The 25,168-nt window shown below is 44.5% G+C and overlaps 1 protein-coding gene across 2 annotated transcripts in view; it reads right to left on the bottom strand.

Moving 5' to 3' along the window:
* CHN2 (chimerin 2) overlaps positions 1–25,168 on the bottom strand; it is a 288,638-nt gene that overhangs the window by 84,106 nt on the left and 179,364 nt on the right. For both annotated transcript variants that reach the window (XM_088018348.1, XM_028119330.2), the window contains 3 exons: positions 24,380–24,411; positions 20,410–20,523; positions 18,329–18,614 (listed from right to left, as the gene is read on the bottom strand). In XM_088018348.1, coding sequence (XP_087874474.1) covers positions 18,329–18,614; positions 20,410–20,523; positions 24,380–24,411 — 432 coding nt within the window. The remainder of the gene's footprint in view (positions 1–18,328; positions 18,615–20,409; positions 20,524–24,379; positions 24,412–25,168) is intronic.

Below are 25,168 nucleotides of genomic sequence, written 5' to 3'. Positions count from 1 at the left end.
CAAAGATCTGTTTTCTTCTTCATGCGGTTGTGTCAAGGACGGGGTGCTCCCGGACAAATCGTGGGCCCGCCATTGGACAGTCCTGCTGGGATGACCTTTCCCAGCACCTGACCAGGTGGGCTAGCTGCACAGGCCCCTGCCTTCATAGACGCTCGCATGCGCTCTATTCATCCACCTTTCTCAGCACTTTTCCGTTTGGCTTCCTCCACAAACTGTTCTTTTTAATTTTTAGGTCACCTTCTCAGAGTTAGAACGTTCTCATCAAAACAAGCCACTTTGGAGCTGGAGGAGGCCTGGTTACTAATGAACTTGGCTCCTCCTAATACTCACTCGTCTGACACGTGGTTGGGGTGGCAGGAGCACCTCTATTTGAAACCCACTGATTTTCAACCAGTGGCCTCAGCTTCCTCTTTGCACAAAACCTTTTACCAGCTCTGGCCTTGAATTTCACTTCTTTCTGGAGCCTTTCCTCTGGTGACATTTCTAAGAGGTGGTAAAACAGCCCAAAGGCGAGAAGACGGGGGGGAATTTATAACTTGGGGAGTCCGCCTTGCATAGACTGAAAATCTTCTGAGCAGCCCAGCAGCGCTGACTGTACGGCAGCGGAGGGGGAAGGGGGTGTCTCAGGCTGGCTGTGCATCAGCCTTCAGTGATGATGGCAGGGCAACAATTACTGCGGGAGAGAAATGAACCCAAGCTGATCTTCACTGAAAGTACGAGAAAGGTGCTGGACCTGTCTGTTTCTGTAACTTGAGTTTTACTCTGGTAGTAGGCTCAGAACACAGTGCTGGGTCTAGAATTGGGGGAAGTGTTTCAGACTATCTAGTTAACTAATTAACAAACAAACCCTTAAGGAATAGTGTAACAGTCACCAGTTCCTAGAAAATTTAAAAAGATATGCCACCTAGTGCCAACTGAATACTATTACTCTGATCAATCATCCTGTCTGGCCCTTCAGAACCCAGGATTTCAGTCCGTCAGAGTTCTTGTTGTAGACTTATAAATGAATATTCAGTGTGTTAAGTATGTGCTGAGCAAGTATAACTTTTTACACTTACTAGGATCAAAGCACTCATATTAAATAGATTACCCGTTTGGGGGCGCCTGGGTGGCTCAGTCGGTTAAGCGTCCGACTCTTGATTTCAGCCCAGGTCATGCTCTCAGGGTCGTGGGATCAAGCCCCGCATCAGGCTCCACACTCAGCACAGAGTCTGCTTGTCCGTCTCCCTCTGCTCCTCTCCTCCCCTCTGCTCATTCTCTCATGCTCTCTTGCTCTAAAATAAATAAATAAAATCTTAAAAAAAAAAAACATATCAGTTCGAGCCACATGAAATTGCCTTATTTGTAGAAGAAAAATGAGCAAATATCAGCAGTTTCATATGGTTCAACCTAAATCACTTCTAGGCTGTCTACCTAACAGATTTTCCTCTAGTTTAAAAAGTTACAGTAAAAATGTTACACGAGCAGCGAACAATGTGGGAAAATTCCTTCCTCTATCCTTCCTCCTTCCTTCCTTCTCTTCCTTTCCCTCAACACTCAGTGCCCAGCAAGTACAAAAGTCCATTTGCTGCAATGAGTCCTGCAAGGTGGCTGCACTGAATAAGGTGCAGCCCTTTTAACTCTCCTAACAGAGCTGGGGAGACCAACGTGAAACAACTCACAGCAGAATACAGCCGGGGCTCCTCAGAAGACGTGGCTAGGATGCTGACAGGGGTGCAAAGAAAGAAAGGGGGTTGGGAAGAGCACCAAGGACAGTGGGAGAGGCCCTCCCTTGGTTGAGGGCTGGCTCTGGGAAGGAAGGCTGGGATGAAAACCATAGGGATGGCAGCGGGCGCAGGCAGGGCTCGGAAGGAGGAGAGCGTTGCTGGCTGAGGCGCTCATGGTGAGCAATGCTGTGGTGGCTGGAACGGGCATGGGGTGTTCAGAGATCACCATGAAGGGAGAAACACGAGGCTAGTGCTATAATCATCCTCACATGAGGACACAGGGAGTTTGAGTGACTTGCCGAGGGCCATACGGCCAGCCACTGGTCCGGGGCCCGGGGTCCTTAACCCCTGGGCTGCACCTGCTGCACAGGGAGATGCCCTTCAGAGGCCACCAAAGAGAGTCTCATAACAGAGGCAAACTGGTCACACAAAAGTGATGGAGGATACCTGCTTATCTTCTATGAGAGAAGGATTGAAGAATGCTGAGAACACCCACCCGCGCGTGCACATGCGCGCGTGCGCACGCGCACACACACACACACACACACACACACACACACACACACACTATATTATACAGACAATATTCAACAAGTATATACTATATATAAATATATTAATATATAATAATATGTTATATAATATATAAAGCAACTCTGGGACTAGGGCAATGTGATAGTTAATTAATAATATATAATAAATAATTATTATATGTATAATAATTATATATGTTATTAATCAACTATCACGTTGCCCTAGTCCCAGAGTTGCCTTATCTAGTTAGTTATTGTCCTGCTGTACTGATTAGACCAGTGGCTTTAAGGTGTGGTCCTTCATCTCCTGGGAAGCTGGGCCCCAGTCCAGACTTACTGTGTTGCACTGATGGAGGTGGGGCCGGGAAATCTGTGTATTAACCAACTTTCCAGGGGATTTTCGTGTACGCTCAAATCTGAGAACCACTGGATCAGAGAAAACGTGATTAGCAGCCTGAACACTGCTGACCTCTTTTTACCCCGGGTCTAGCTGTATACTCTCACTGAGTTGGAAGAAAACCTTTGCTCTCTTAAGTAATAACCATTTCCATTTTAATATCCTGTCAACTATTTAATTAGTTGGTAAATTTTTTGTGAGTATTAAAGGTCAGGATTTGTGAAGTCCAGGTTAATGAGTATTTTTATTTTATTACCAAATTCAATATTGATTATTTTTTAAAGTCCACAGCATTTAAAGAAAGGCACACATTTTCTTTCTTTCTTTGCTAGGGGACAGCGGAATGAGGGATGAATACAAACACATTCATTTGTTTAACAAACATTTATTTGGAGTGTGTGTTTAAGAGCTGTTGGCAGAAGGCTTTAGAGAATAGACGGTCACGTCTTGAACAGATAAGCCCTTTGGGCCAATGCAGGTCTGTGGAGCCCAATTTATGTGCAAAAGTGTGGTTAATGGGTTTCTAGCTCTCCCCTTGCACCCCAAACCTAGAGAAACTTGTGAGAAACAATTTACCACACTTGGGCTTTGCGAAATTGGAAGAGGAGGATGATCATTAGCTTGGGTCATAGTGCCACCATTTAAAAATGGAAAAGGTTGGCTTCTAAAAACTTGCCAACAGCTACTGCCAAAAGCTACTGGCTTTTGAAACTGAAGCAGCAGATGTGCCAGAATCCCCACATCTGCCTCCTCTGCTGTCCTGGGCTCTCCCCTCCAACCCAGCTGCCATGCTGACCCACATCAGTCATCTTTCCACAGCTCACATCCCTGGCGGCTCCTCAAGCTTTCAGGCATAACGTCCACACTTCTCAGCCTGCCTTTGTGTCCCTTCTCAAGCTCATCCATCTCATCAGCCTCCCTTCCCCTACCTGACCCTCTTGTCTGCCAAGCCACACTCCTCCCTGTTCGAGAAGGTCCTTCTCTCCCAGGCACGGGCCTGCTTTCCTTTGGGACTCCATTAGAGCTATTTTGGCTGCAAGAAACAGGAACTCTACTCAAACTAGCACGAAAACAAAAAAGAAAGGGAGATGTATTGGCTCATAGACCAAGGCTGGCGTTGTTCAAATGACCCTCTTCAGAAGGAGAACACACCTCTTCCCTAATTGCTCTAGCAGAGAGACCCAGGGCCTCCCTTACTGGGCCTGCAGCACTGGCCTGTCCTGAGCTAGCCCTTGTCAGCGTGATCGGCCAGCTATGAGAAGAACAGTGCTTGGCACAGATTAGGGGCCCAATGAATATCTAATTGTCATTAGTAATTATTCATAGTTTAAGAATGAGGGACTGAATGAATGACCCAGTGGGGTACAATCAGAGTCCTATCTAAGCCACAGCAAGGCGGCCAAAGGAAGCCACGTCCAGGAAGGCTTGGGTTGGGTTGGGGAAGACTTTTCAGGTCAGGAAATGCTTGAGCTTGGTCTGGAAAGATAGGTAAGCATTCCCTAAGTCAAGGCAGGGGGCTGGGTGGAGGAGAGGGGGAACATTGCTGAGGGAAGATGCTGGGTGAATGCTGAAGGTTGTGAAAGCAGCGGGTTTGCTCAGAAAACGATAATGGTGCAGCAGCACCCGCCTCTTGGACACAGCTTGGGCGAGGAAGCAGATGAGGGCAAGATGTGTGCACACGCACGCAGGGTGCTGGGGCCAGGGGACAAGGTCGTAAAAAGCCACGCCAAGGAATTCACTCTCAGGGAGCCAGGAGCTCTTGAAGAGGCTTTCAAGTCAGGACCCGCAGGGTTTGAGGCCCAGCTCGCCAGCTGAGTGGTCATGAGTAAGTTACTCCAGCCACCCCAGTTCCTGCCTCCCAGAGCTGCAGTGAGGACAGCATACAGCCAATCGAAAGCATCTCTGTAGCCCGGGGTACCTGGCAGAAACTCAGTGAACACTAGTGTTTCTTCTTCTCCCTGTGACCCAGTTGATTGCTACATGTAACCCACTGGAGGAAAACAAATCCAGTTCATTATAAGCTCCATGTATATCGTTCTACAATCCCAGGGTTCAGCTGGTGTTTCAAAGCTACCATGAGGGGAAACTGAGTCCCATGTTACTTCCTGACAGTTAGGAGGGTACCTGTGATTTCAGTTTCCTCTCACCCCAATTTCTCCCATCATGATTAGAAGAAGTGAGATGCTTGCTGCTGAAAACATGCATATAATAGTCGTCACTTTGGGATTTATCGGAGATAGATAGAGCTTTTCAATATTGGCAAATCCTTTTCAACTCACGGAGCTCCAGACTAAAAGATGCACACAGGGGTGTTCTTTTAGAAATTGCCGAGGTAGGCATCTTTGTCTGTAACGAGCACTTGTCTTCTTAAGGAACTCCCTCAGCCACACATATTTCTTCATAAGAACAAGTTAGTCAAGAGCAGAAGACGGTGAGAATCACCCACAGAGCGAACGGGGAACTTCTGTGTGAGGAGCAAAACAATTCCCACTGGAATGCTTTGTTTAGAAGTTTTAAAATTAGACACCGAGCGTATCGGTTTCCTTTGTCAATGTGGTGCAGTGGGGAAGACAGAAGCCTTGCAGTCAAACCAGCCACGTGGTAGTTACTAGGAACTAGTTCTATGACTCTCAAGTCACTAGTTTTCTGTCCCTGGCCCAATCACTGGACCCCTCCAACCCTCGGTTTTCTTGCTTCTGGCTGATAAAGAGTAGGGAGCCCGAGACTTAAAGATTGTTACAAAGCCGAGTGAAACGATTTCGGTTTATGTAGGATTAAAATCTACACCATGCTTGATAAATGTAGAATTGTTGTTGTTCTTGTTGTAACTGTAACTTTCCTAAAATCATTCAGGATTAAAAATGATAGAAATCACTTCTACCATGAATGGTGTTACATGTAATTTATATACACCGCGATATGATAGAACTACCCTTACTCTGTGGAAGGCATGTTGGGACATGCACAGCTCATAATTACATGTCATATTTCTGACTATCAGTTTGAGTGTTAACAAAGGATCTGTTGCAAATGACACTGAATTGACTTCTTACTCGTTTTTTTTTGTTTGTTTGTTTGGGTTTTTTTTAGCTGCCAAGTCACAAGAGAACTGTAAAAGTTGCATTTGGAAACTTTAACTTACTCTTCTGATGGTCAGGCCTCATTAGCTTCATAAATAGAGACTAGGTACAAAGTGAAATATTAACTTTCTGGAAACTTCAAAGTGTTTATGTACGAGGAGAGACAAAACCAGTTGGGATGTTTATAAATGATCATCATAAAGCCAGACATTTCATTATTGAGAAATGAGTAATGCCTGTTCTGCAACCTGCTCCAGAGGCAATGGAAACAAATAACCCAAGATGGAGCCTTGACCATTTCATTGCCATTAATGTCAATGGAAATTATTCAGGAAACAAAATCCTTCCTCTTCCCCACAGCTGGGAAAAAAACCCACAAATTGTTATAGACCAAGCTTTTAATTCATAAATACTACAGATAATATGTTGCCTTTTTGCTGCAGGTTTCCAGCTTATATCATCTGTTTTACTAATAACCAGGTGGTGGGGGAGGTTCAACAGAGGCTCTCTTTGGCCAGATCTAACACTCTGGCTAGACTGTTTCTTTCCATTTTGTTAAAAAAAAAATTGGGGCAAAATCATGAGTAGATAAAAATCTGATTCATCAGAATTCACTAGGACTCTTTAACATTTTGCCTTAATCTCATTTAAGTGTATATAATTATTAAGAGGTCTACAGATGCACTTATGGCAGGGCCAGGGGGCAAGAGATGGAGCGATGATGCACTCCAGAAGTGGGTTTTGGGTTATTTCCCATGTCCACCTGGGAATCCAGGTACAACATTCCTACCCATTTCACTAAACACTAGATGTTCCCTTTTCTGATGTTGTATCATCACATTAAGGAAGAATAGTGTGGATTGTTTGACTAAAAATAAAATGGGTCTGAATTTGAAGACTTGAACTTTTGTTTTCTCAATAAGGTGGGCAGTCAGGGCAGGACAGAAGAAGGTGGGGGGGCGGTATGAGAGTTCTTCTGGCTATAAAGACAGTAGACATCTAACCTCAACCCAAACATTCCCATTCCCACAGCTGAGAAGCTATACAGGAATTAAGTGACTCACATAACTGGCATGACTGAAATATCCAGCAGAGGGTGGCAGGCTGTAGGGGCAGCTCTGGTAGAGGCACAGACCAAGTTCTGAGGACTCAGTTTCTCTCCCTTTCCAGCTCCACTTTCTCGGGCTCAGGGGAAAGACTTCAGCCACTCAGACTCTACTTCCTGCTGAGTCCAATTCAGCAGAATAAAAGGGCAATCGGCCTTCTTTCTGAAACTCACAGTGAAAGTCTACTGGTTTCAGTGGCTCTGATCTGACTGCATGCCCACTCATGAACCAACCCCAGTGGCCAGGGAAATGTGACCCCTTGGATCAGCCTTGAATGACAAGTCCACCTCTGGGCTCGGGGACTGGGTTCGACCACACCAGAAGCACATAACTTGAGAGTGGGTGGGAAATGGCTCTGGGTGCAGTTTCCTGAAGCAGATGCATACGTTCTGGGTGGCAAAGATGAGAGCGACTCACTAATGGGGTGCAGGGGGGAAGACTGTGAAATCTTGATTAGAGAGACGCAAAGATGGCAGGAGGGGAAGCACTGGAGGAGAAAGAGAGGGGCCAGAGGAAGAAAGTAGTGGGATTCCCTAAAGCTGTGTCTCATCCCACCAGCATTCACTGTCACCATGTCACCTCGAGCTTTGGGCCCACTTCTCATCTCTGCAGGGAACAGAGTAGGACTGGGTCCATGGTTCTTTATTGGGACAATACATCAGAATTACCTGGAAAGCGGTTTCAAATGACACAGGCCCAGGGGCAGTTCTGCTGCCCATCCCCAGTGAAAGCCAATGGGAGGAGCTCCGAGGTCACAATCAGGGCAACGACTGCAGTAACCGCAGGTGGACAGTGGTCCTAGGTGACAGCCTCATTTACCGTCCACTGTCAACGGTGATGAAAACGGCATACTGATTCCCTCAAACACCTGCCTGGAGACATACAAATATAAACTTCTCTAAAAGGTGTGGTTTTCACCCACCAGAGGTCTGCCGACAGCAGCAGTTCTCAAAGTGTAAGGGACCTCAAGAGACTGTCAGAGGGTCCATGTGGTCAAAACTATTTTTAGGAGCACCTGGGTGGCTCAGTAGTTAAGTGTCTGCCTTCGGCTCAGGTCATGATCCCAGGATCCTGGGATTGAGCCCCATGTCAGGCTCCCTGCTCCGCGGGAAGCCCGCTTCTCCCTCTCCCACTCCCCCTGCTCTTGTTCCCTCTCTCGCTGTCAAACAAATAAATAAAATCTTTAAAAAAAACTATTTTTATTAATTGTCTTGTCCACTGATTGACATCACAACTAGCCTCTAAGAAACTATCATTTGTTAAGTTTTGGTCTATTTTTTTAAATCACATTTACCTAAAAAGGCTACAAAAACCCCAAATTTTCCTTTTCTCAATGACAAAGATCTGTGTGAGGCCAGAGTTTCTTCCTATACTTCAAACAAAACAATATTTCATCACAGATTGAATACAAGAGCAGATGTGAGCATCCATGGGTTGTCCGTTAAGCCAGACACTAAAGAGATTTACGAAAATGGAACACAATGCCAATATCCCTGCTAGATTTTGTTTTGTTTTGGGAAATGGGGTTATTTTTCACACAAAAAAATATGCTACTTACATAAACACACAATGAATTTATTAGTTGTGTTTAAAAGAATAACATTTTTCTCAGTTTTACTTTGAAATACACTAAATATCAATATATACAACTCATATAAATAAAAGCTTTTTTGGGGTTCTCAGAAATTTTAGAGACGCTATGAAAAAGCCAAAAAGTGTGGGCGCCTCTGGACCAGAATCCCAGTGAATCAGATCACTGGGACCATTTCTACATCTTAGCGTCCCAACCTGGCAGGGCTGCCTACCTGTTTACAGAGAATGAGCACGCGCTAGAAAAAGGGCACCCCCTAGCCATTGCATAGCCTGATCTGTGCTATCAAACCTGAGGAAGTGGGAAGGATTCAGTGGATTCATTGCTGAAAATTTGTTCTTGCTCATTACTCCCACATCGAGATGGTCACGAGCAGGTAACTCTCCTCCTAGCCACTAGATGGCACTGCTTACATAAAAATTATTTAGCAAGGGCCACATCTCTAAATCAGCTGTTTTCTAGATTCAGGTGGGGGTGAATAAAGCCGGTTTGCTGCATCCTTATTCTGACGAATACTGACAAAAACTTTCCTTTTTGTTTCTGTAAATTTCTAACCTTGAGTTCATTGATATGAGGGATTAGTAACAAAGGAGAAGCTTTCTGATAAAAGATAAATCCAGTGGATTGAGTTATTCTATAGCAAGGGTTCTCAGCTTTAGCTGCAGATCAGAATCACCTGGAGCATCTAAAATATCCAGATGCCAGGCCTTATGCCAGTAGTTAAATCTGATTTTCTGGGGGTGTGGCCCAGGCATTAGTATTTTTGAAAACTCCCCAGTAAATTCCAGTGGGCAGCCAAGGTTGAGAATCATAGTCCTATAAACTTTGCCATTAAGAAATTAACCAGCTGGCCTATAAGGAAGAGACATTGATTTTTCCTTGTTCCTTCATTTAATTCTTTTGATCTTATTCCAGTTGATTTTTCCCATCATTTAAATTTTAGTCAAATGATCTGAGAAAAGGAGCCAGGGAAAAAAAGAGCAAAGCAAACCTCTGAACCACCAGAATTTACCACCTTAACAAATGTTTTCATGGAGGACTTTTAATGCGTAGGTGAAGGTAGAGAATGAATCTCAATGTCTAAATTAGGGCCGAGGAGGGGCATTAGAGCAGGTGGTACAGGTTATCACTAAGAGAAGATGCTCCAAGTATCTGGTAACCTTTACCTCCTGTGTCACCTTTCATCTAACCAAGGGATGAGAACTTTAGGATCACCTGGGGGACCTTAAAAATACAGATGACTGAACTTCACTGGTGGGAGGCCTTAATTCAAGAAGTCAGGAGAGGCGAAACCTGGGCATTTTTTTAAAGCTCAAGGGTGATTCTAAGCTGCAGCCAGTTTGAGAACAACTGACCTAGCCGAATTCCAGACTGCATGATAAATCCCACCCCATTAGGGGATTCTGATGTAAAGTAAGTCCCCATAAAACCTGCTTTCATGAGCAAATGTGATCTAAGTTCAAATCCATTCTTACTGCATTATATCCCATTCCATTTTATGACTCTGTGTGTGCGAGGGAGGAAGAGTCATTACCGTACCTGTCACTTTTACTAGCTAAGTCATGCTCATCTCCATTTATCCTTGACTCCGGAGAAAAGACTGGTTATGTCAGTTACATATTATTTCCAAGGGACCTCCTGTTGGGGCAGATCTACAGGTTTTCCAGACCCTGTAAATATAAGCGGAGTGTTTTCAGTTCCTTGATGCTTTCTACATTAACAATTTAGGCTCTTTCTTTGGCAAATGAAAGCAGCCCTTCTGCTTGGTGAAGGGCTATGAGCAATACTATGTTTGAATCAACTGTCCTTAATCAAGTCACAGAGCCTGTCTGCCCCCCAGAACCAAGATCCTTTCCATAATGGCGCAGTTAAGGAGCCCATCCAGGAAAAGGGCTACCTCGTTATCTTGCATGAATGCCAATTATGGCGTCTGAACCAGAACTTTATACGGTAATTAGAACAGTGCTAACACAGTGAGCAGTGGCATTGGTCTGCATTCACTCCTTGCATTGGTTATTCTCTGCCATGCTCTCCTCCCCTCCCTCAATTCATTCTCTGCCCTGCTTTTCCCTATGGTGGGGAGACTGACTCATGTGGACTATATCCCCAGCTCTTTTGCTCTCTGGCTTCTGGTTGAGTTTGTCCAATGGAAGGTATTGGCAGGAGATCAAAGGGTAGAGGAGAGAGAAGTTGGGTTATTGCCTTCCCACCCCCTCCCTTTTGGGTAATATGGCAGGTCAGTGGCTGCACGTCTCTACCCCCAGCTGACTGTGGGAGCCCCTCCTGTGCAGCCCCCTACTATGTGAATCTCCCTTCTATGTGGGAGCCCCTACCTATGGGAGTCCCCCTTCTGTGGGAACCCCCTTCTGTGGGAACCCCCTATCATGTAAGGCCCCCTTCTGTGGGAGCCCTTTTCTTATGGAAGCCCTTCCTGTGGAGAACCCCACTCCAGCTCTCATTAGACACCAGTAACCTCAGTGCCTTCTTCGGGTCCCTTCAGCCCTGGGGAGGTAACAACTTCCCGCCATTGCCAGCCGCTGGGAAAAATCCCTTATTAATCAAATTTTCTTTAAAATCCCAGTGACTGGGTGCCTGGGTGGCTCAGTTGGTTAAGCGACCGCCTTCGGCTCAGGTCATGATCCTGGAGTCCCGGGATCGAGTCCCACATCGGGCTCCCTGCTCAGCAGGGAGTCTGCTTCTCCCTCTGACCCTCTTCCCTCTCGTGCTTTCTATCTCTCATTCTCTCTCTCTCTCTCAAATAAATGGATAAAATCTTAAAAAAAAAGAAAAAATAAATAAAATAAAATCCCAGTGACTATGTCTTCCATTTCCTGCTGGGTTCTGATGGCTGGGATACCTTCTAGACTAACTAAAATCGGAATTCATTTTTCACTTTTCAATCATTCACACAGAAGTCCTATAGGTATAACTTGTGTTCCTCAAAGATCTTAACTTTAAGAGAACTTCTAAGTTGCAGGGTACTTTAAAGCCTTTTTTTTTTTTTTTTTTTTTTTTTTTTGCCTATCCAAGCCTTCATGACATCTGGATGTCTTTGAAATACTCTAAGACTAATGAGTTGGGTGCCTCAGTTTCCTGTTGTGTAAAACAGAGGGGCTGCACAAAATGGTCTCCAAGACCCTCCTCCTCCAGGAGCTGCTCCTGCCACCCCCTGAGTCAAAGTAGCCCCGGGAGGAAGGAGCCGGCCAGAGGGAAGGGTAGGGAGAGGGGGGGATGTGAGATACCCACACGTCTCGGTGTATTTGAGATGCGCGTTCCTCAGGGTGAATGTGATACGGTCTGTTCCATTTTAAAGTTATCCATCTGCTGTTCACTGGGCAGTGTGTCCTCTGCCAAGCCCTTCACGGGCCAGGCTTTAGAGCTGGGGAGTGAACCACAGGGTGACCTGGGACTCAGACAGGTCAGCTGCTCAGGGAGGAGAGGCATCCAAACAGCAGGTGCACGCTGGAGCCACCCTGGGGGCTTGCTCACACGCAGACTGAGGTGACACCTGCAGGGTCCCTGATCTAGCAGTGCTGGGTGGGCCTGAGCAGTGGTGCTTCTCATCAGTCTCCTGGGTACTGCTGATGCTGCTGGTCCCTGAGGGCCATATTTTGAGAACCACTGGTCTCATCAACCACTTAGGATATGCAGCATGTTAAATTATCATGAAGATTATGTGCAAAGCTCGGGGGCTGTTTTGGGGTGGGAGTGATTCTTGAGAGTGTGTGAAGGAGGGTGAGCCCCAGCGGGTTTTACCAGGGAGGCTGTGCTGGATGCTAGAAGATGGACAGGAGCTGACAGATCACAGGAGGGGAAGGCCCTTCAGACACGGGTGTGGGCGGAGGGGAAGCGAGGGGACAGCAACATAAGTTCCGGGCAGGCCGGTGAGGGAGGCCAGCGGTGGGGGACAGGCTGGGAGAGGTGGGGCTGGGCTGTAGTGGGCATTTCCGTTCATTTTTGTTTGTTTGTTTGTTTGTTAAAGATTTTATTTATTTATTTGACAGACAAAGAGAGAGACAGCGAGAGAGGGAACACAAGCAGGGGGAGTGGGAGTGGGAGAAGCAGGCTTCCCGTGGAGCAGGGAGCCCTAAGCAGGACTCGATCCCAGGACCCTGGGATCATGACCTGAGCCGAAGGCAGACGCTCAACGAATGAGCCCCCCAGGCGTCCCGTTTCTGAGTGTCCCTCACCACCGTTACCCCAGGCTTTGCTGCTGCAGCTGGCCTCCTGACAGGACTGCCCATTAGCAGCTGTCCTCACCATGCACCATGCACCTTTTGCTTTCTGTCTGGGAGTTCTCTGACAGGACTGTCTGGGATGCCTGTGGGCACCCACCTGGCTCTCAACATGCACAGCCTGGTGTCCGAGGGACTTAACAGCTCACAAGCACCCCTCAGCCACTAGAGGACAGGAGGCAGGAGGCGGTAGAAAATAGTGCCCTCAATAACATCCATTCCTACTGGCTTCTCTTCTCGTCGGTTTCATTCCTTGATCTCTCCTTCCTGCTCATTAGAATGCCTCCCCAAATTACCAATGTACCAAACCCTTATCTCAGGCTCTGCTTCCAGGGGAGCCCAGGCTCAGACAAGCTACAAACGTCCTGCTGAGGAATTTGGACTTTGTCCTGCAGACAAAGTCAATCACGTTTCCAAGATGAAAACAACAAAAGCAAGAGCAACACTCTGATGAACAAAAAGTCACCAAGGGCCACCAATACTTAGGTACCATGGTGAGACTGCAGGGGAGAGCCATTCAGTCTCAGCTCAACTGACTTGTGAGGCTTCTGTCGGTCATCGAGGCCTGGAGATCTGTTCCTTGGTGTGGCTACGCCCTCTGGCTCCAGGGTAGTGGAGGGAAATGTAATGTCATTGCTGGACAAAGCTCTCTGGCAGGCTAGCTGGTTCTTAGGGTCGAAACAGCAAAATAAACAATGAGAGGATCCCTTTGGATGTGAAGAGAATTATTTCAAAAAGGAAAAAAAAAGGTGGACTGGGGTTGGAGAGAGAGTGTTCCTGTCTGAAACAGCTCATCTGCAGAGGAGGACGTCCTAACCAGACTCAGAGCCTTTCAATCAGGGAAAGGTCACTCCTCCTGGTTTCACAGGAAGACAAGCAGAAGCCAAAGAGGGCTTCGCTGCTGCCCTAGGAAAGCAAGAGGAATCAGGGAGTTGGTGTTCACAGCTTGAGAAAGCAGAGGTGGGTTGGGGGGAAGAGCATGGAACATGGGGGAAGGGCTGGACAGGATCCCAGGGGAGCAGTGCCAGTGAGGAAGCGACAACCAACCCATTTCCAGGGAGTCACATCAAAGTCTTTATGTGGTGATTTTGGTCCTTTACCCTCTTCTGGCCCCAACCTTAAAGGCTGCTACCCACAGACTCTTTGTTAGGCCTCCAAGGGAGAGATGAAGGGAAAAGGGAGCTATCAGGATAGGGAAGGGGACCCGTGCAAAGGGGTGGGAAAAAGGGCCTGGGTCCAGTGTGTGCGTGTGTGATGCCTTGAGTACAGAAGATGTTTTACTCGGGGTTTGCTCCAGCATATGTGAATTTAAAACCTAATGCATTTTTTTTCTCATTTAACTTTTTGAATAGAATGCTGCATTTATGGTGGTTCAAAATTCAAAGAGTATGAAATAATAGCAGGGAAGAATCTCCTCCCCACCCTTATTTCCCAGATTACCCCCCATACACACACACACAGGCAACCAATGATACTAGCTCTTGTATCCTTCAAGGGACAGCTTATGATTTTGCAGGGAAAAAACACATAAAACCATTTTTCTTCTGGTTTACACAAACGAAACCATATTATACACACTATATTGCAAGTTGTTTTTGGCATTTAATAACTGGATAATCTTTCCATATCAATGTGTACGAGTATCTTTATTCTTTTCTGTGGTTGCATGGTATTACTTCACATGGGAGGGCCCTAATTCATTGAAACAGCCCCCAACTGATGGGCATTTAAGGCTATTTTCTAACTTTTGCTATTAGAAAAAATATTGAAATGAATAAACTGATAAGATATATTCTAAACTCTGCTTTTATTATATCAAGGATACGGATGGTTTTTCTCTAGTAAAATGTAAATGCAATTCAATACGAGCAAGCCAAATTTATCCAATAAACATGTGCCATTGAAACACTTGTCACATATATTTGATTCAGCAGAGTATCCTTAGTTATAAGAAAGCTTGTTATAACTAGTAATAGCAGTGTGTTTTTAAAAACAGATGATGGAAATATTGAGTGATTCTTAGCATCAGTTGACTGGGCATGGGGAGAACCAGGGGTGTTTGCTTAAAGCAATAAGGGCAATAAGAACAGAATGGGGCCTCGAGGCTCTGTCGGTTTAGGAAGCTCTGAACGTGGGGCTCAGAAATCTGGGCTTGGTTCCTACTCTGCCACTGTGACTTTTTCAGTGAAGTGGGGACAATGATTCCTGCTCTATGTACCTGGTGAAGTTGCTCTGAGGATAAAATGGGAAATTACCTCAAATGTGTGAAATCTATAAACTATAAATGCCTGAACCAATGTCAAATTCTATTGTTATCCTATTGCTTAGAGTGCTGGTTTTGGAGGTCAGTAGATAATCCATCTATGGAATCAATTCTGAAATAAGTTTCATAAAAGAAATTACACCGGTCATGACCATTTTAATTAAATGCACCAAATGGTGGCCCTTATATATCATAATGTTTTAAAAATCAATTAAATAAAGAATCAGAAAGGAAAGAGATTGCTATTGGCTAACTACCACAACTTTTTTTTTTTGCACTCCCCCACCTCCCTGCCTCATTTACAAGTTATTAAAATCAAGTTCACTGCTAACCACCACGACAGGAGATAAATCTGGAAACCACTCAGTTCTGATGGGGTAGGTAATATCTTTATGCCAATTAACACTAATAATATTCTTAGATTTTCAGGTACCACTGTCTCTCTCATTTGGAAATGATCAATAAAATAAATGAGCAAACAAAGTTTAAGTACTCTGGAAAATGAAATGCCGGGCTGTCTGGGTTTGAGAATTATTAGGAAACCTACCCATTTCACTCATTAAAACCTCCACGATGCGCCATTATCGAAGCAGACAGGTGCCCCGGGCACTTCTCAGTCAATCCATTCAAGTTTCCACTACTTCTTTTCTAGTCTCTGCCTCCATGGCAACAGTCCACTGACCTGCCCTTAAGGGAAATAGAATTTCTGGCAAGACTGAGACTTTTAATAATTCCACTTGTCAATACAGGTCAGAGAGAGAGAGAGATGGATTTGTACCAAGTTACTTAACAAACTCGCTGACAAAATGAGCGACCTCCAGCAAATGACCAGACCCAGTGTTCAGAATGTCCCCCAGGAAAGCCAAACATTGCATCATTAGTGTCTGAGAAAATTCACAGCACCAGCACTTGTCCATCAAACCCTTCCCTGTGTGTGGACTTCTTCTTTCAATGTTTTCTTTATTTACCTTTTCCTAGAAAGGTAAAAGTGTCCTGGGAAGCTCATCTAAAGTGATTATTAATCTGATTATTAATTTCCTCCAAATTTTAATTTTAATAAATACAATACAAAATGATCTACAATGAAGGGCATATTTTGTCCTGCAAGTTTCCTTATGGGAATATCATCTAGAAATACCAGTTTTTCGTGACCAAACTTCCCTCTTGGTGAAGGACAAGGCTCTAGAAATATCTACTCAGTACCCAGAATCTAAACTCTCATCCCAAATATACAAGAGGCACTTTTTCTACTCACCTCTCTTCCTGGAAATGTTCTAGTGTGTAACAGGTTGCCTTTTTGGTGGCATTACTCTCTGACTCGGAAATATAAACAGTGCTTCAGAGATTTATTTTACAATTCATCTTCTGATTTGTCATGGCTGGGAAGGTCAGCTTCCAGATTTTTCTGTTCTAAGTTACTTTTGAACAGATTTTACAAACAGACTAAGGAATGGCTTTTGCCTGGACTGGAACAAACTCTGAAAGTTGGGGCTCATGTCACCTCCCTTTCTCTTGGTAAAATGGAAACAATTAGAAAACGCACCATTTCCCAAATCAATTATTTGTAAAAGAATGACAGGAGCCTTGGAGACACTGGAGTTATAAAAGAGAAAATGGCAAATAATTTTTTCATGGGTCAGCTGCTCAGCTGATGTGATTTTGGGGAAGGTTTTCCTAGGCTCTGAAATCCAATCAGCAAATCAATTAAGATCATGCCCGTCTCTGCCAACAGGACCGTGCTGCCTGTTTCTGCTCTCCTCCTTATTCCAGTGATTTCTGGTGTGTCCCTGTCCCAAAACTAAGGGAGCCAGTCAACCTGAGGTTCCTTTGCTTTACGCTCACACTGGACAACAGGGCAGGGTGGGGGTGCCGTTCTGGTTTAATTAAGGATTAGCGATCACCAGAAGGAGGATTGCCCACCATTCTGCCCCCCCCCATTTATATCTGTCCCAGTCCAAGCTTGCCTTCGACACTAGGCTCAGCACAGACTCAGTGGGGGCTGACCGGTAGGACTGGCTGTCACTTTCTTTCAGCGGAAAACACATAGGACCAGGCAAAGCAGATGGTTCCTAAAGGGGCACATCCAAAAAATCTGCTAGCAAACTGTGGTGGTGCCTTTCAAATAAACAGCAACTTACTGGAGGGGAAAATCAGATCTCCCCCGCCACATCCTGCCACCACCCATGCAGCTTGAACATCGCCCACTTAGGAGTTCCTAATCCTCAGCAAGGCAAAGGACAGCCCGTCTTTTTTTTTTTTTTTTGGCTTTAAAAAGATGGAAGTTTATATTCTTTTTTTTTTTGGTTTTATTTTTTATTTTTATTTTTTTAATAATTGTTTATTGTTATGTTAATCACCATACATTACATCATTAGTTTTTGATGTAGTGTTCCATGATTCATTGTTTGTGCATAACACCCAGTGCTCCACGCAGAACGTGCCCTCTTTAATACCCATCACCAGGCTAACCCATCCCCCCAGCCCCCTCCCCTCTAGAACCCTCAGTTTGTTTCTCAGAGTCCATCGTCTCTAACGGTTCGTCTCCCCCTCCGACTTACTCCCCTTCATTCTTCCCCTCCTATCTTCTTCTTTTTTTTCTTAACATATATTGCATTATTTGTTTCAGAGGTACAGGTCTGTGATTCAACAGTCTTGCACAATTCACAGCGCTCACCATAGCACATACCCTCCCCAATGTCTATCACCCAGCCACCCCATCCCTCCCACCCCCCCCACCGCTCCAGCAACCCTCAGTTTGTTTCCTGAGATTAAGAATTCCTCGTATCAGTGAGGTCATATGATACATGTCTTTCTCTGATTGACTTATTTCACTCAGCATAACACCCTCCAGTTCCATCCACGTCGTTGCAAATGGCAAGAGCTCATTCCTTTCGATGACAGCCCGGCTTTTAAGCCTCCCAGACATAGCCATCCTCCCTGATAATGCTCCCGTATCTGTCAGTAAAAGCTGTTATCTAGGTAAGACCACCTTCAGGAGGGCTGACCTGTGCATCACGCATGGTCACTCGGTCCTAAGAGAAGCAGACACAAATACCACGATTTTGCATAGTTAGGTGGACATAGAGATGGCCAGTAGGGCCTCAAATGGAATTAAAACCAAGGACTATTCTCATCATAAAACATTAATAAAGTGTTTTTTTCAAACTCTGAATAAACCCACAAATAATTACTTGTGAAGCCCTCACTCTGACTGTATGAGTTTGGGCAAATGAATTCACACTTCCAGGCCTCAGTTGAACCGGAAGATTTCTAAGGTCCCTCCTAGCAAAACATTCTAGATTTCTTTGGGTGGGAGTGGGTCTCTTCCAACATTCTGGCCAGTCACATACATAGGTAATCAAGCAGTTATTCAGCATAGATTCAGCAGAGACTGTTTCTGTCACACACGTAGCTTACCTTTTCAACTGCTGTGTGTTCTTCATTTGTAACGCTTGTTTTTCTTGATTCATTTTTCGACCTGCTCAGCCTCCTGGATACTTTTTCTCTGAGTAGAGTGGCATATCCAATGTGTTCATAAATGGGGTTTGTTGTCATTTTGGAAATGTATTCAGAAGCTTTTGTTTCTATATACAGTGTTATCAAGCCATCTGTGACCAGATCGTGAATCGATTCAAACCTCTTCTCGCCCACAAAGTGTTTTCCATCATAGAAGAGCCTGTAGTTTAAAGTCTGGTTTCCAAACCTGTCCCCAAGAGAAGGAGAAATCACAACAGTGTTAGAAGTAAGAACATGGAAGAACAGTAGCAGCTAACACTTTTTCAGTGCATAATGTATGTCAGGCACTGAACTAGACACTTAGAATGATTTTTTACCCTCCCCCCATTTAATTATCATAGACAGTTTGAGACAGGTAGAATTATTGTCCCGGTTTTATGGCTAAGAAAACTTGAGATTTGAAGAGATTGTGTACCTGCTTGAGATTACACCCCTGGAGAGAGGCAGGGGTGGGATTTAACACCTGGCAGTCATATGGTGTCATTGGATCCTAGAAATCACTAAGGCCGTTGAGTCCTTGTCATTCTCATTTGTAAATGTGAGAGGGTAGAGCCTGGTTTACATATATTTTACTTTTAAATTTCCTTGATGAAAACTAGCCCTGGCTCTCTACCCCTCCCCTATACCCAGCAACTGCCTCTGCAGGGGAAGCTACGGCCACTCACCCTGATGTCCCCTTATTATGACATTTTTGGCCACCACCAGTAGAGCACCTCATGCCTCCTACCCTAGTTGGTGCCACAGAAGGGAGATAGGAGGAGCTGGGCAAAGTTCCCTGCTGGAGCGGCCACTGCCAGCATCCCAGGGATCTAACCTATAAGGTCCTCCCTCTTTAGCACCAGCTGCGCCCTCTTGGCCTTGGTCCTGTATCTTACAGCCCTTGTTGGGTTCCCCGCTGTGACTGCCTGTGCCTGCTGCTGGAGGTTCTGGGGGATAGGAAAATACTTTGCATACCTAGAGCACTTACTAGCTTTTGAAGTACTTTCTTATAATGACATCATCTCAGATATGTTCAAACCATCCCTAGGTGCAACTTGGGAAGTAGCCTTCTATGGCCACAATATTGAGGTGTCACCTGGAATATGCCATTGTGGGCTGGCCTGGGAAGTGTTTCCATTAATACCATTCTTTCTATGGAGAAAGGTCTTCCTAATTCCAAACAGTTCATAAATGAACTTTCAGAAGACAATTCGATTCTGGAATTGGATGCTTTCCCCAAACCTTATGGGATTGCCATAAAGATCAAATGGCATCAAATATTTGATTGAGTTTAGGAAAGTGCAGAAAATGCAATGCTTTTCTGGCCCTGTGATTTCCAGTTCTTGTGATTTTGTGATAAAAGGCTCATGAAAACTCTGCTCCGATGGCTTGCAGGCATGGAGCGCCATGACTGTCGTTGGGAGTCAGTATGATCCTTGGGTCAATGTTAAACCCCGAGAGAACCCATGGACAAAAACCACGTCAGTCCAGGCATACATACACAATGTGAGGTGAAGACTTTTGACAAGGGCTCCCGGGAACTAACTGAGGCAGAGGCGTTGCTCCCTCAGCTGGCTCAGATTTAGGCAGAAGTGGCTATAGGAGCACTAACTTTCCTGATAATTCCCCAGTTTACTGTATGTGCATAAACAGAGCCTCAGTGTCCATTCTACTGATAACATCGGTGGCCTGGGAAGTATATAAGCCTCTAATATGCTACTGGTACTCGGTAAACAAAACAAAAATAAAAAATAAGTAGGGGGAGTGGCTGGTTAATGGGTACAGAGTTTCTGGTTGGGATGATGAAAAAAATCCTGCCAACCCATAGTGGAGATGGTTGCACAGCACTGAGAATGTACTTAATGCCATTGAATTGCTCACTTAAAAAGGGTTAAGATGGTAAATTTTATGTTACACATATTTTACGGCAATAAAAAAAATGGGAACAAATTAAGTGAGGTCACTTGAAAAGCAGTAGCAACAATGGATGAAACTGAGTTCACCTTAGAGCTAACGTGTAGCATCCTGGCTGGCGCTGGCTTTCTCTAAGAATGTAGGCGCCCTCCACGCCTCCAAGAAGCTCATCTGCCTGCTCCCGGGAGATGATCCCGTGAAACCTGAGGAGAGAACGGACCATCTTTGTTTTCAGCAGACCTCATACAAACTATGCACCACAAAGAGCTGGGCTAAGAAAGATGGCGGGGCCACCCAGAACTGACTGTCCCCCACGTGGATGAAGAGGGGAGTAACTACCATATATCTTAAAGATGCAGTTGGAACCACTTCTCAGTGAACACCCAAACTTAGAAGAAGTATTCAGGTAGGCAAAACAACATGAAGAACACCCAGTCCAGCTGGCTTTCTGCTCTTGTCTTTGCTCTCAAGCTGAAAGCTAAAGTCAAAACAAAAGGCCACATTATGGTCCCTTCTTTAACCATGGGGAATAACAAAAGAACAATTACCAATTTAGCTCTCAGCTCAAACACAGAAACTATGTATTGTCCAGATTGCTAATGAACACTATTGATTATCAGCTTGCTTACTTCAGGTGCAGGGTGTTGTTAATTTTAGAGGCTCATTCTCTGGAAACAATAGCCAGCTATAATCAACATTCTTCCATTCCTTTTAATGTTGAGAGCAATTGCTTCAGGATATGTTTGAAAAAAATGTACCTATTGTTCTTTTTAAAAGATAACATTTATTATTTTTTTCTGCAATTTTAAAAATAATACACATGCATGTAGAAAACACAGCATATCTAGGAAGAATGCAGGCTTGGCTAATGACTGCTTTGCTCTGGAGGCACATGTCCAAGGCCTACAGAGTGGACAGTGACTCCTGGGGAACCTTCTCTGTTGTCTTGAAGCAAAGACAGCTCCCCACCCCACCATCACTTACCAGAGATTTGATTAATTCATGTTTCATAGAAAGGTGGGAGAGCTGGGTTGGGGGGTGAGGCCAGTGCTGAGGGACCCCAGGGTCGGGGGAAGGGAACAACACCCTCTTCCCAGGATTACCCAAACTTGAAGATCTTTGGGGAATAAACTAGAGAAGAAATTTTTCTGGACAGAGAATCCTTTCACCTTCCTGGAACCGGAAAGGGGGCGGGAGGGGTGGAGTTGGCTAGACAAGTTTTGGCCTTCTCCCCCAGGAATGTGAAGATGAAGTGAGGACAAAGGTAGCATGATAATAGTTTGGGGGTAAAATGCTATTGCAATATTTATTTCCTAATTCCCTTCTGTCCTTCCTAACAAGTAGACCTTATAAACTGAAGCTTTTGTCTTAGGGGAGAGAAGCCAGAAGAAGCTGTAGCTTTGAGATCCAAAATCAACTCCCAAAAGTCTGACTCGATGACAGGGTGGGAGAAAGAGGTTTTCTGCTTTCCAAATTTGGGTTTTAAATCTCAAAAGCCAACACGTGGAGATCTTGGAGCAGCACTTTTCTGAAGTGAGGATGGATGTGGCATACAAGCAACCTGTCTGTCCCAAAGAGACCAGTGTCCCCAGTTCTTACAGGAGGGAAACTGGGAGGAATTTAGGCAGAGCTCAGACTCAAGATTGGAACTGATGGATCCCAGATGACTGTATGGGGATCTCGGAGCCAGAGCAGAGGTGTTTGGGGCTTTGACTGGGCATGTGGCCACTGAACCCTGTGATCCTTGTGGGAACACCTCCTATGCAGTATGAGCTGGGCAGGACGGATGGCCTGGGCTGGGAGACCTGAGGGAGCCTCGCAGACACTGGACCAGTGGACATGTGTACGAAGAGAATGTGTGTGAGTGTGTTTATGAGAGAGAGAGAGAGCATGTATGTGTGTGTATGAGAGTGTGTGTGCATGAGAGAGAAATGTGTGTGTGGTGACAGGGACATGGTATTGAGTAAGAGGGGCACTGGGCATCGGAAAGTTTCCCACAGTGGAGTCGGAAAGGATACAAGCTGACTGTGGGTCAGGGCAGCAGGATGAGGCACACACAGCAGAGGATACAGGAACCTGACTCCCTTGCCCCAGGCCACTGTCACGGAGGAGGGACACCCCAAACAGGCAGGTACTGTGAAAGCAGCTCATCCTTAACTCCCTCGACAGTTTAGCTGATAGCCAGCAGCAGACGTAACACGTCAAGAACCAAATTGGACTCAATTGTTCAAAAGAAGAAAATTACAGTTCTGTGAATCTAGTTTGTGGCTCATCACCCCCTTTATGCATGGGTTTAAAAATATCCATGATATATATATCTTATGATCCCCTCTTTGTAGAAAGAAAGCATCATAGGAAAACACCAGAAGGGATGAGATGAAGGGGAAAAGTTAGCAAAGATTTTTTTATGGTGAGCTGAGGATGTTTTCCACCTTCTCTACCTATATATTTTCTAATTTTCCCAAATTAGCGGGTATTAATTTATTCATGTTTTAAGAATAAAAGTAATATCGAAGCACAGTGGGAAAATTCAAAAGTTAAAAGGCACATAAGAGGTAAAAATGTAAACATTACAGAGTAAAAGCTCTCTTCCCCTAAAGGTATCCATTGTCAACAGTTTCATGTGATTCCTAGTAGGAAAAAAAATGCATATATGTTTCCTGAAGAGAGCATTTATTACTTTTCAAATAGAAAAGCCTTTTATTTCTAAAAAAAGAAAGGGAAACACAGAATCTGAAGTTTTTAAGCTAATTTCCCTCTAATGCAAAACGATCCTTTTTCTGTCCTTAAGAAAATGTTTCTTTGCTGTCCTCTTACTATGTAGTTTGTGTGGCTTGGGGGTTGGAAAACGATAACTAAAACGTTGTTCAACAAAACTTTGACAAAACAAAGAAAATGCACAAGAGAGTTCCTTTTGGAATTCAAGTGCAAAAGTGTCCCGTTTGGTAGGCTTTCCTTTCTCTTTTTCTTTATTAATTGTGCTCTCTGTGAGCAAAAATCCCAATCAGTACACTGAAGGAAAAAGAGCGTCCTAACTAACTAACTAGGTTAGATGTTAGGGACGTGAGGATGGCTGAGAGCAGAGGCCAGCATTCCTGGGCAGGTATTCCAGGGGTCCTGGCTGAATTCCCAAGGCTGGAAAGGAAGGTTCAGAAATGCAGCCGTGGCCATTAGGAAGTCACTGCTGGGCTGGGACACATGAGAGGGTCATTCATCGGGAAGATGAGGCCCTGATGGGGAAGTGAATAGAGGAAGAAGGTTTGGATTGGCCAGGAGAGCTTGGGACGTGGACTTGTTTGAAGACTGTGGCTCCTAAGGCCTCCAGGTTGGACGTGGGAAGAAAGGGATTTGGGCACACCGGACCCCCGCGCGGGTTGTTCTGCCTGTGCTTTGTAAGCTATACCACACACCACACCACACCACACCACACCACAGCCTGAGACTGAGAAGGCTTTCTACGGGATGCCTATTTGCTTTACAGTAGGCTTCTGAGGAAGTAAGACAAAACAAGAGTTGAAATTAAGAGGAAAATGGGAGGAAATAATCATGGTATTGAGGCAATTTGGCTAATCTATCCGAGTCAAGAGAAATCATCATTTAGGTTTTATGAGCCTGCAGGGAAATGGGGTGACTTCCCCTTATTGCATTTACTGAAGTACATGAAAGTAAGGAATTCAGCCACACGGTTTACAATCTTTGACACTCTAAATATTTACATAGCATCAAGGCAGGAAGTGAAATAAAATACTAACAGTACCTCAGTCATGGAAAAGCCTGCCTTAGGTTTCAAATACTTGAGGTGCTCAGTGGCCACTTTGCAGGAGAAAACTACAGCAGGAAATACATCCCTCCCACATTCATAGAAGCCAAGCACTTGAGTTTTATAAAGAAAATTCAATACAAAGGGGTCTGATGGCATTTATCCTTATTATTAAACACTTGCATGATGGACATTTGATGAAGACCATATATTAGAAGATTTTTAATTTTTAATATTTAAATGACATACGAAATGACTACTTATTACATTATTAAAACAAAGAATAGCATGATACATACTCTCTTCCATAATATTTTGGTCTGTTCTCCACCTATATTAAAAAAAAGGAAAATATTAATAATGCATTTGAATTCAAATCAGAGACATAAAAATGCTACTCAAATGAACATAGCTAATCCTGGTAGTAATTTTATTACAGTTTTTATTCCCCAAATCAGAGATCCATGAAACCACAGAGTTAGCCAATGCATTCCTCTATCTTGGATAGGATGATGTAGAATCATCATATTTCTCTAATCATTAGGCTCATTCTCCACCTAAATGCAATCACCTAATAAAAGAATTTTCAAAGGAAACAAAGGAAAATATTAAAATATTTATAAAGATAGGATGCCTGGGTGGCTCAGTCGTTAGGCATCTGCCTTCGGCTCAGGTCATGGTCCCAGGGTCCTGGGATCGAGTCCCGCATCGGGCTCCCTGCTCCGCGGGAAGCCTGCTTCTCCCTCTCCCATTCCCCCTGCTTATGTTCCCTTTCTCGCTGTGTCTCTCTCTGTTAAATAGATACATCTTAAAAAAAAATAAAAAAAAAGAAATTTATAAAGATAGTACAAGACATCATCCTGAAAAATAAAATGAATAAAACTTAAGCATTCACTTCAATCTTCATCCAACTGTTCCATTAGGTATTTATAATAAGAATAAGAAGTGCACCTGGATTTAAAGTTTCATTTGGTCTCTTTCCAGATAAAATCAATATTCTTATTTTTAAACAAATGGCAAAGGTCTGAAATTCACTTGATGCCAGAGGTACAAGATACAGAGGACAAGATTTATGACTTGACTAAAAA

The sequence above is a fragment of the Eumetopias jubatus genome, unplaced genomic scaffold, assembly GCF_037043125.1.
Source record: "Eumetopias jubatus isolate StellerSeaLion01/CBP00866 unplaced genomic scaffold, mEumJub1_p1.0 scaffold_14, whole genome shotgun sequence".
Lineage (NCBI taxonomy): Eukaryota > Metazoa > Chordata > Mammalia > Carnivora > Otariidae > Eumetopias > Eumetopias jubatus.
This window is presented reverse-complemented; position numbering and strand designations above follow the sequence as displayed.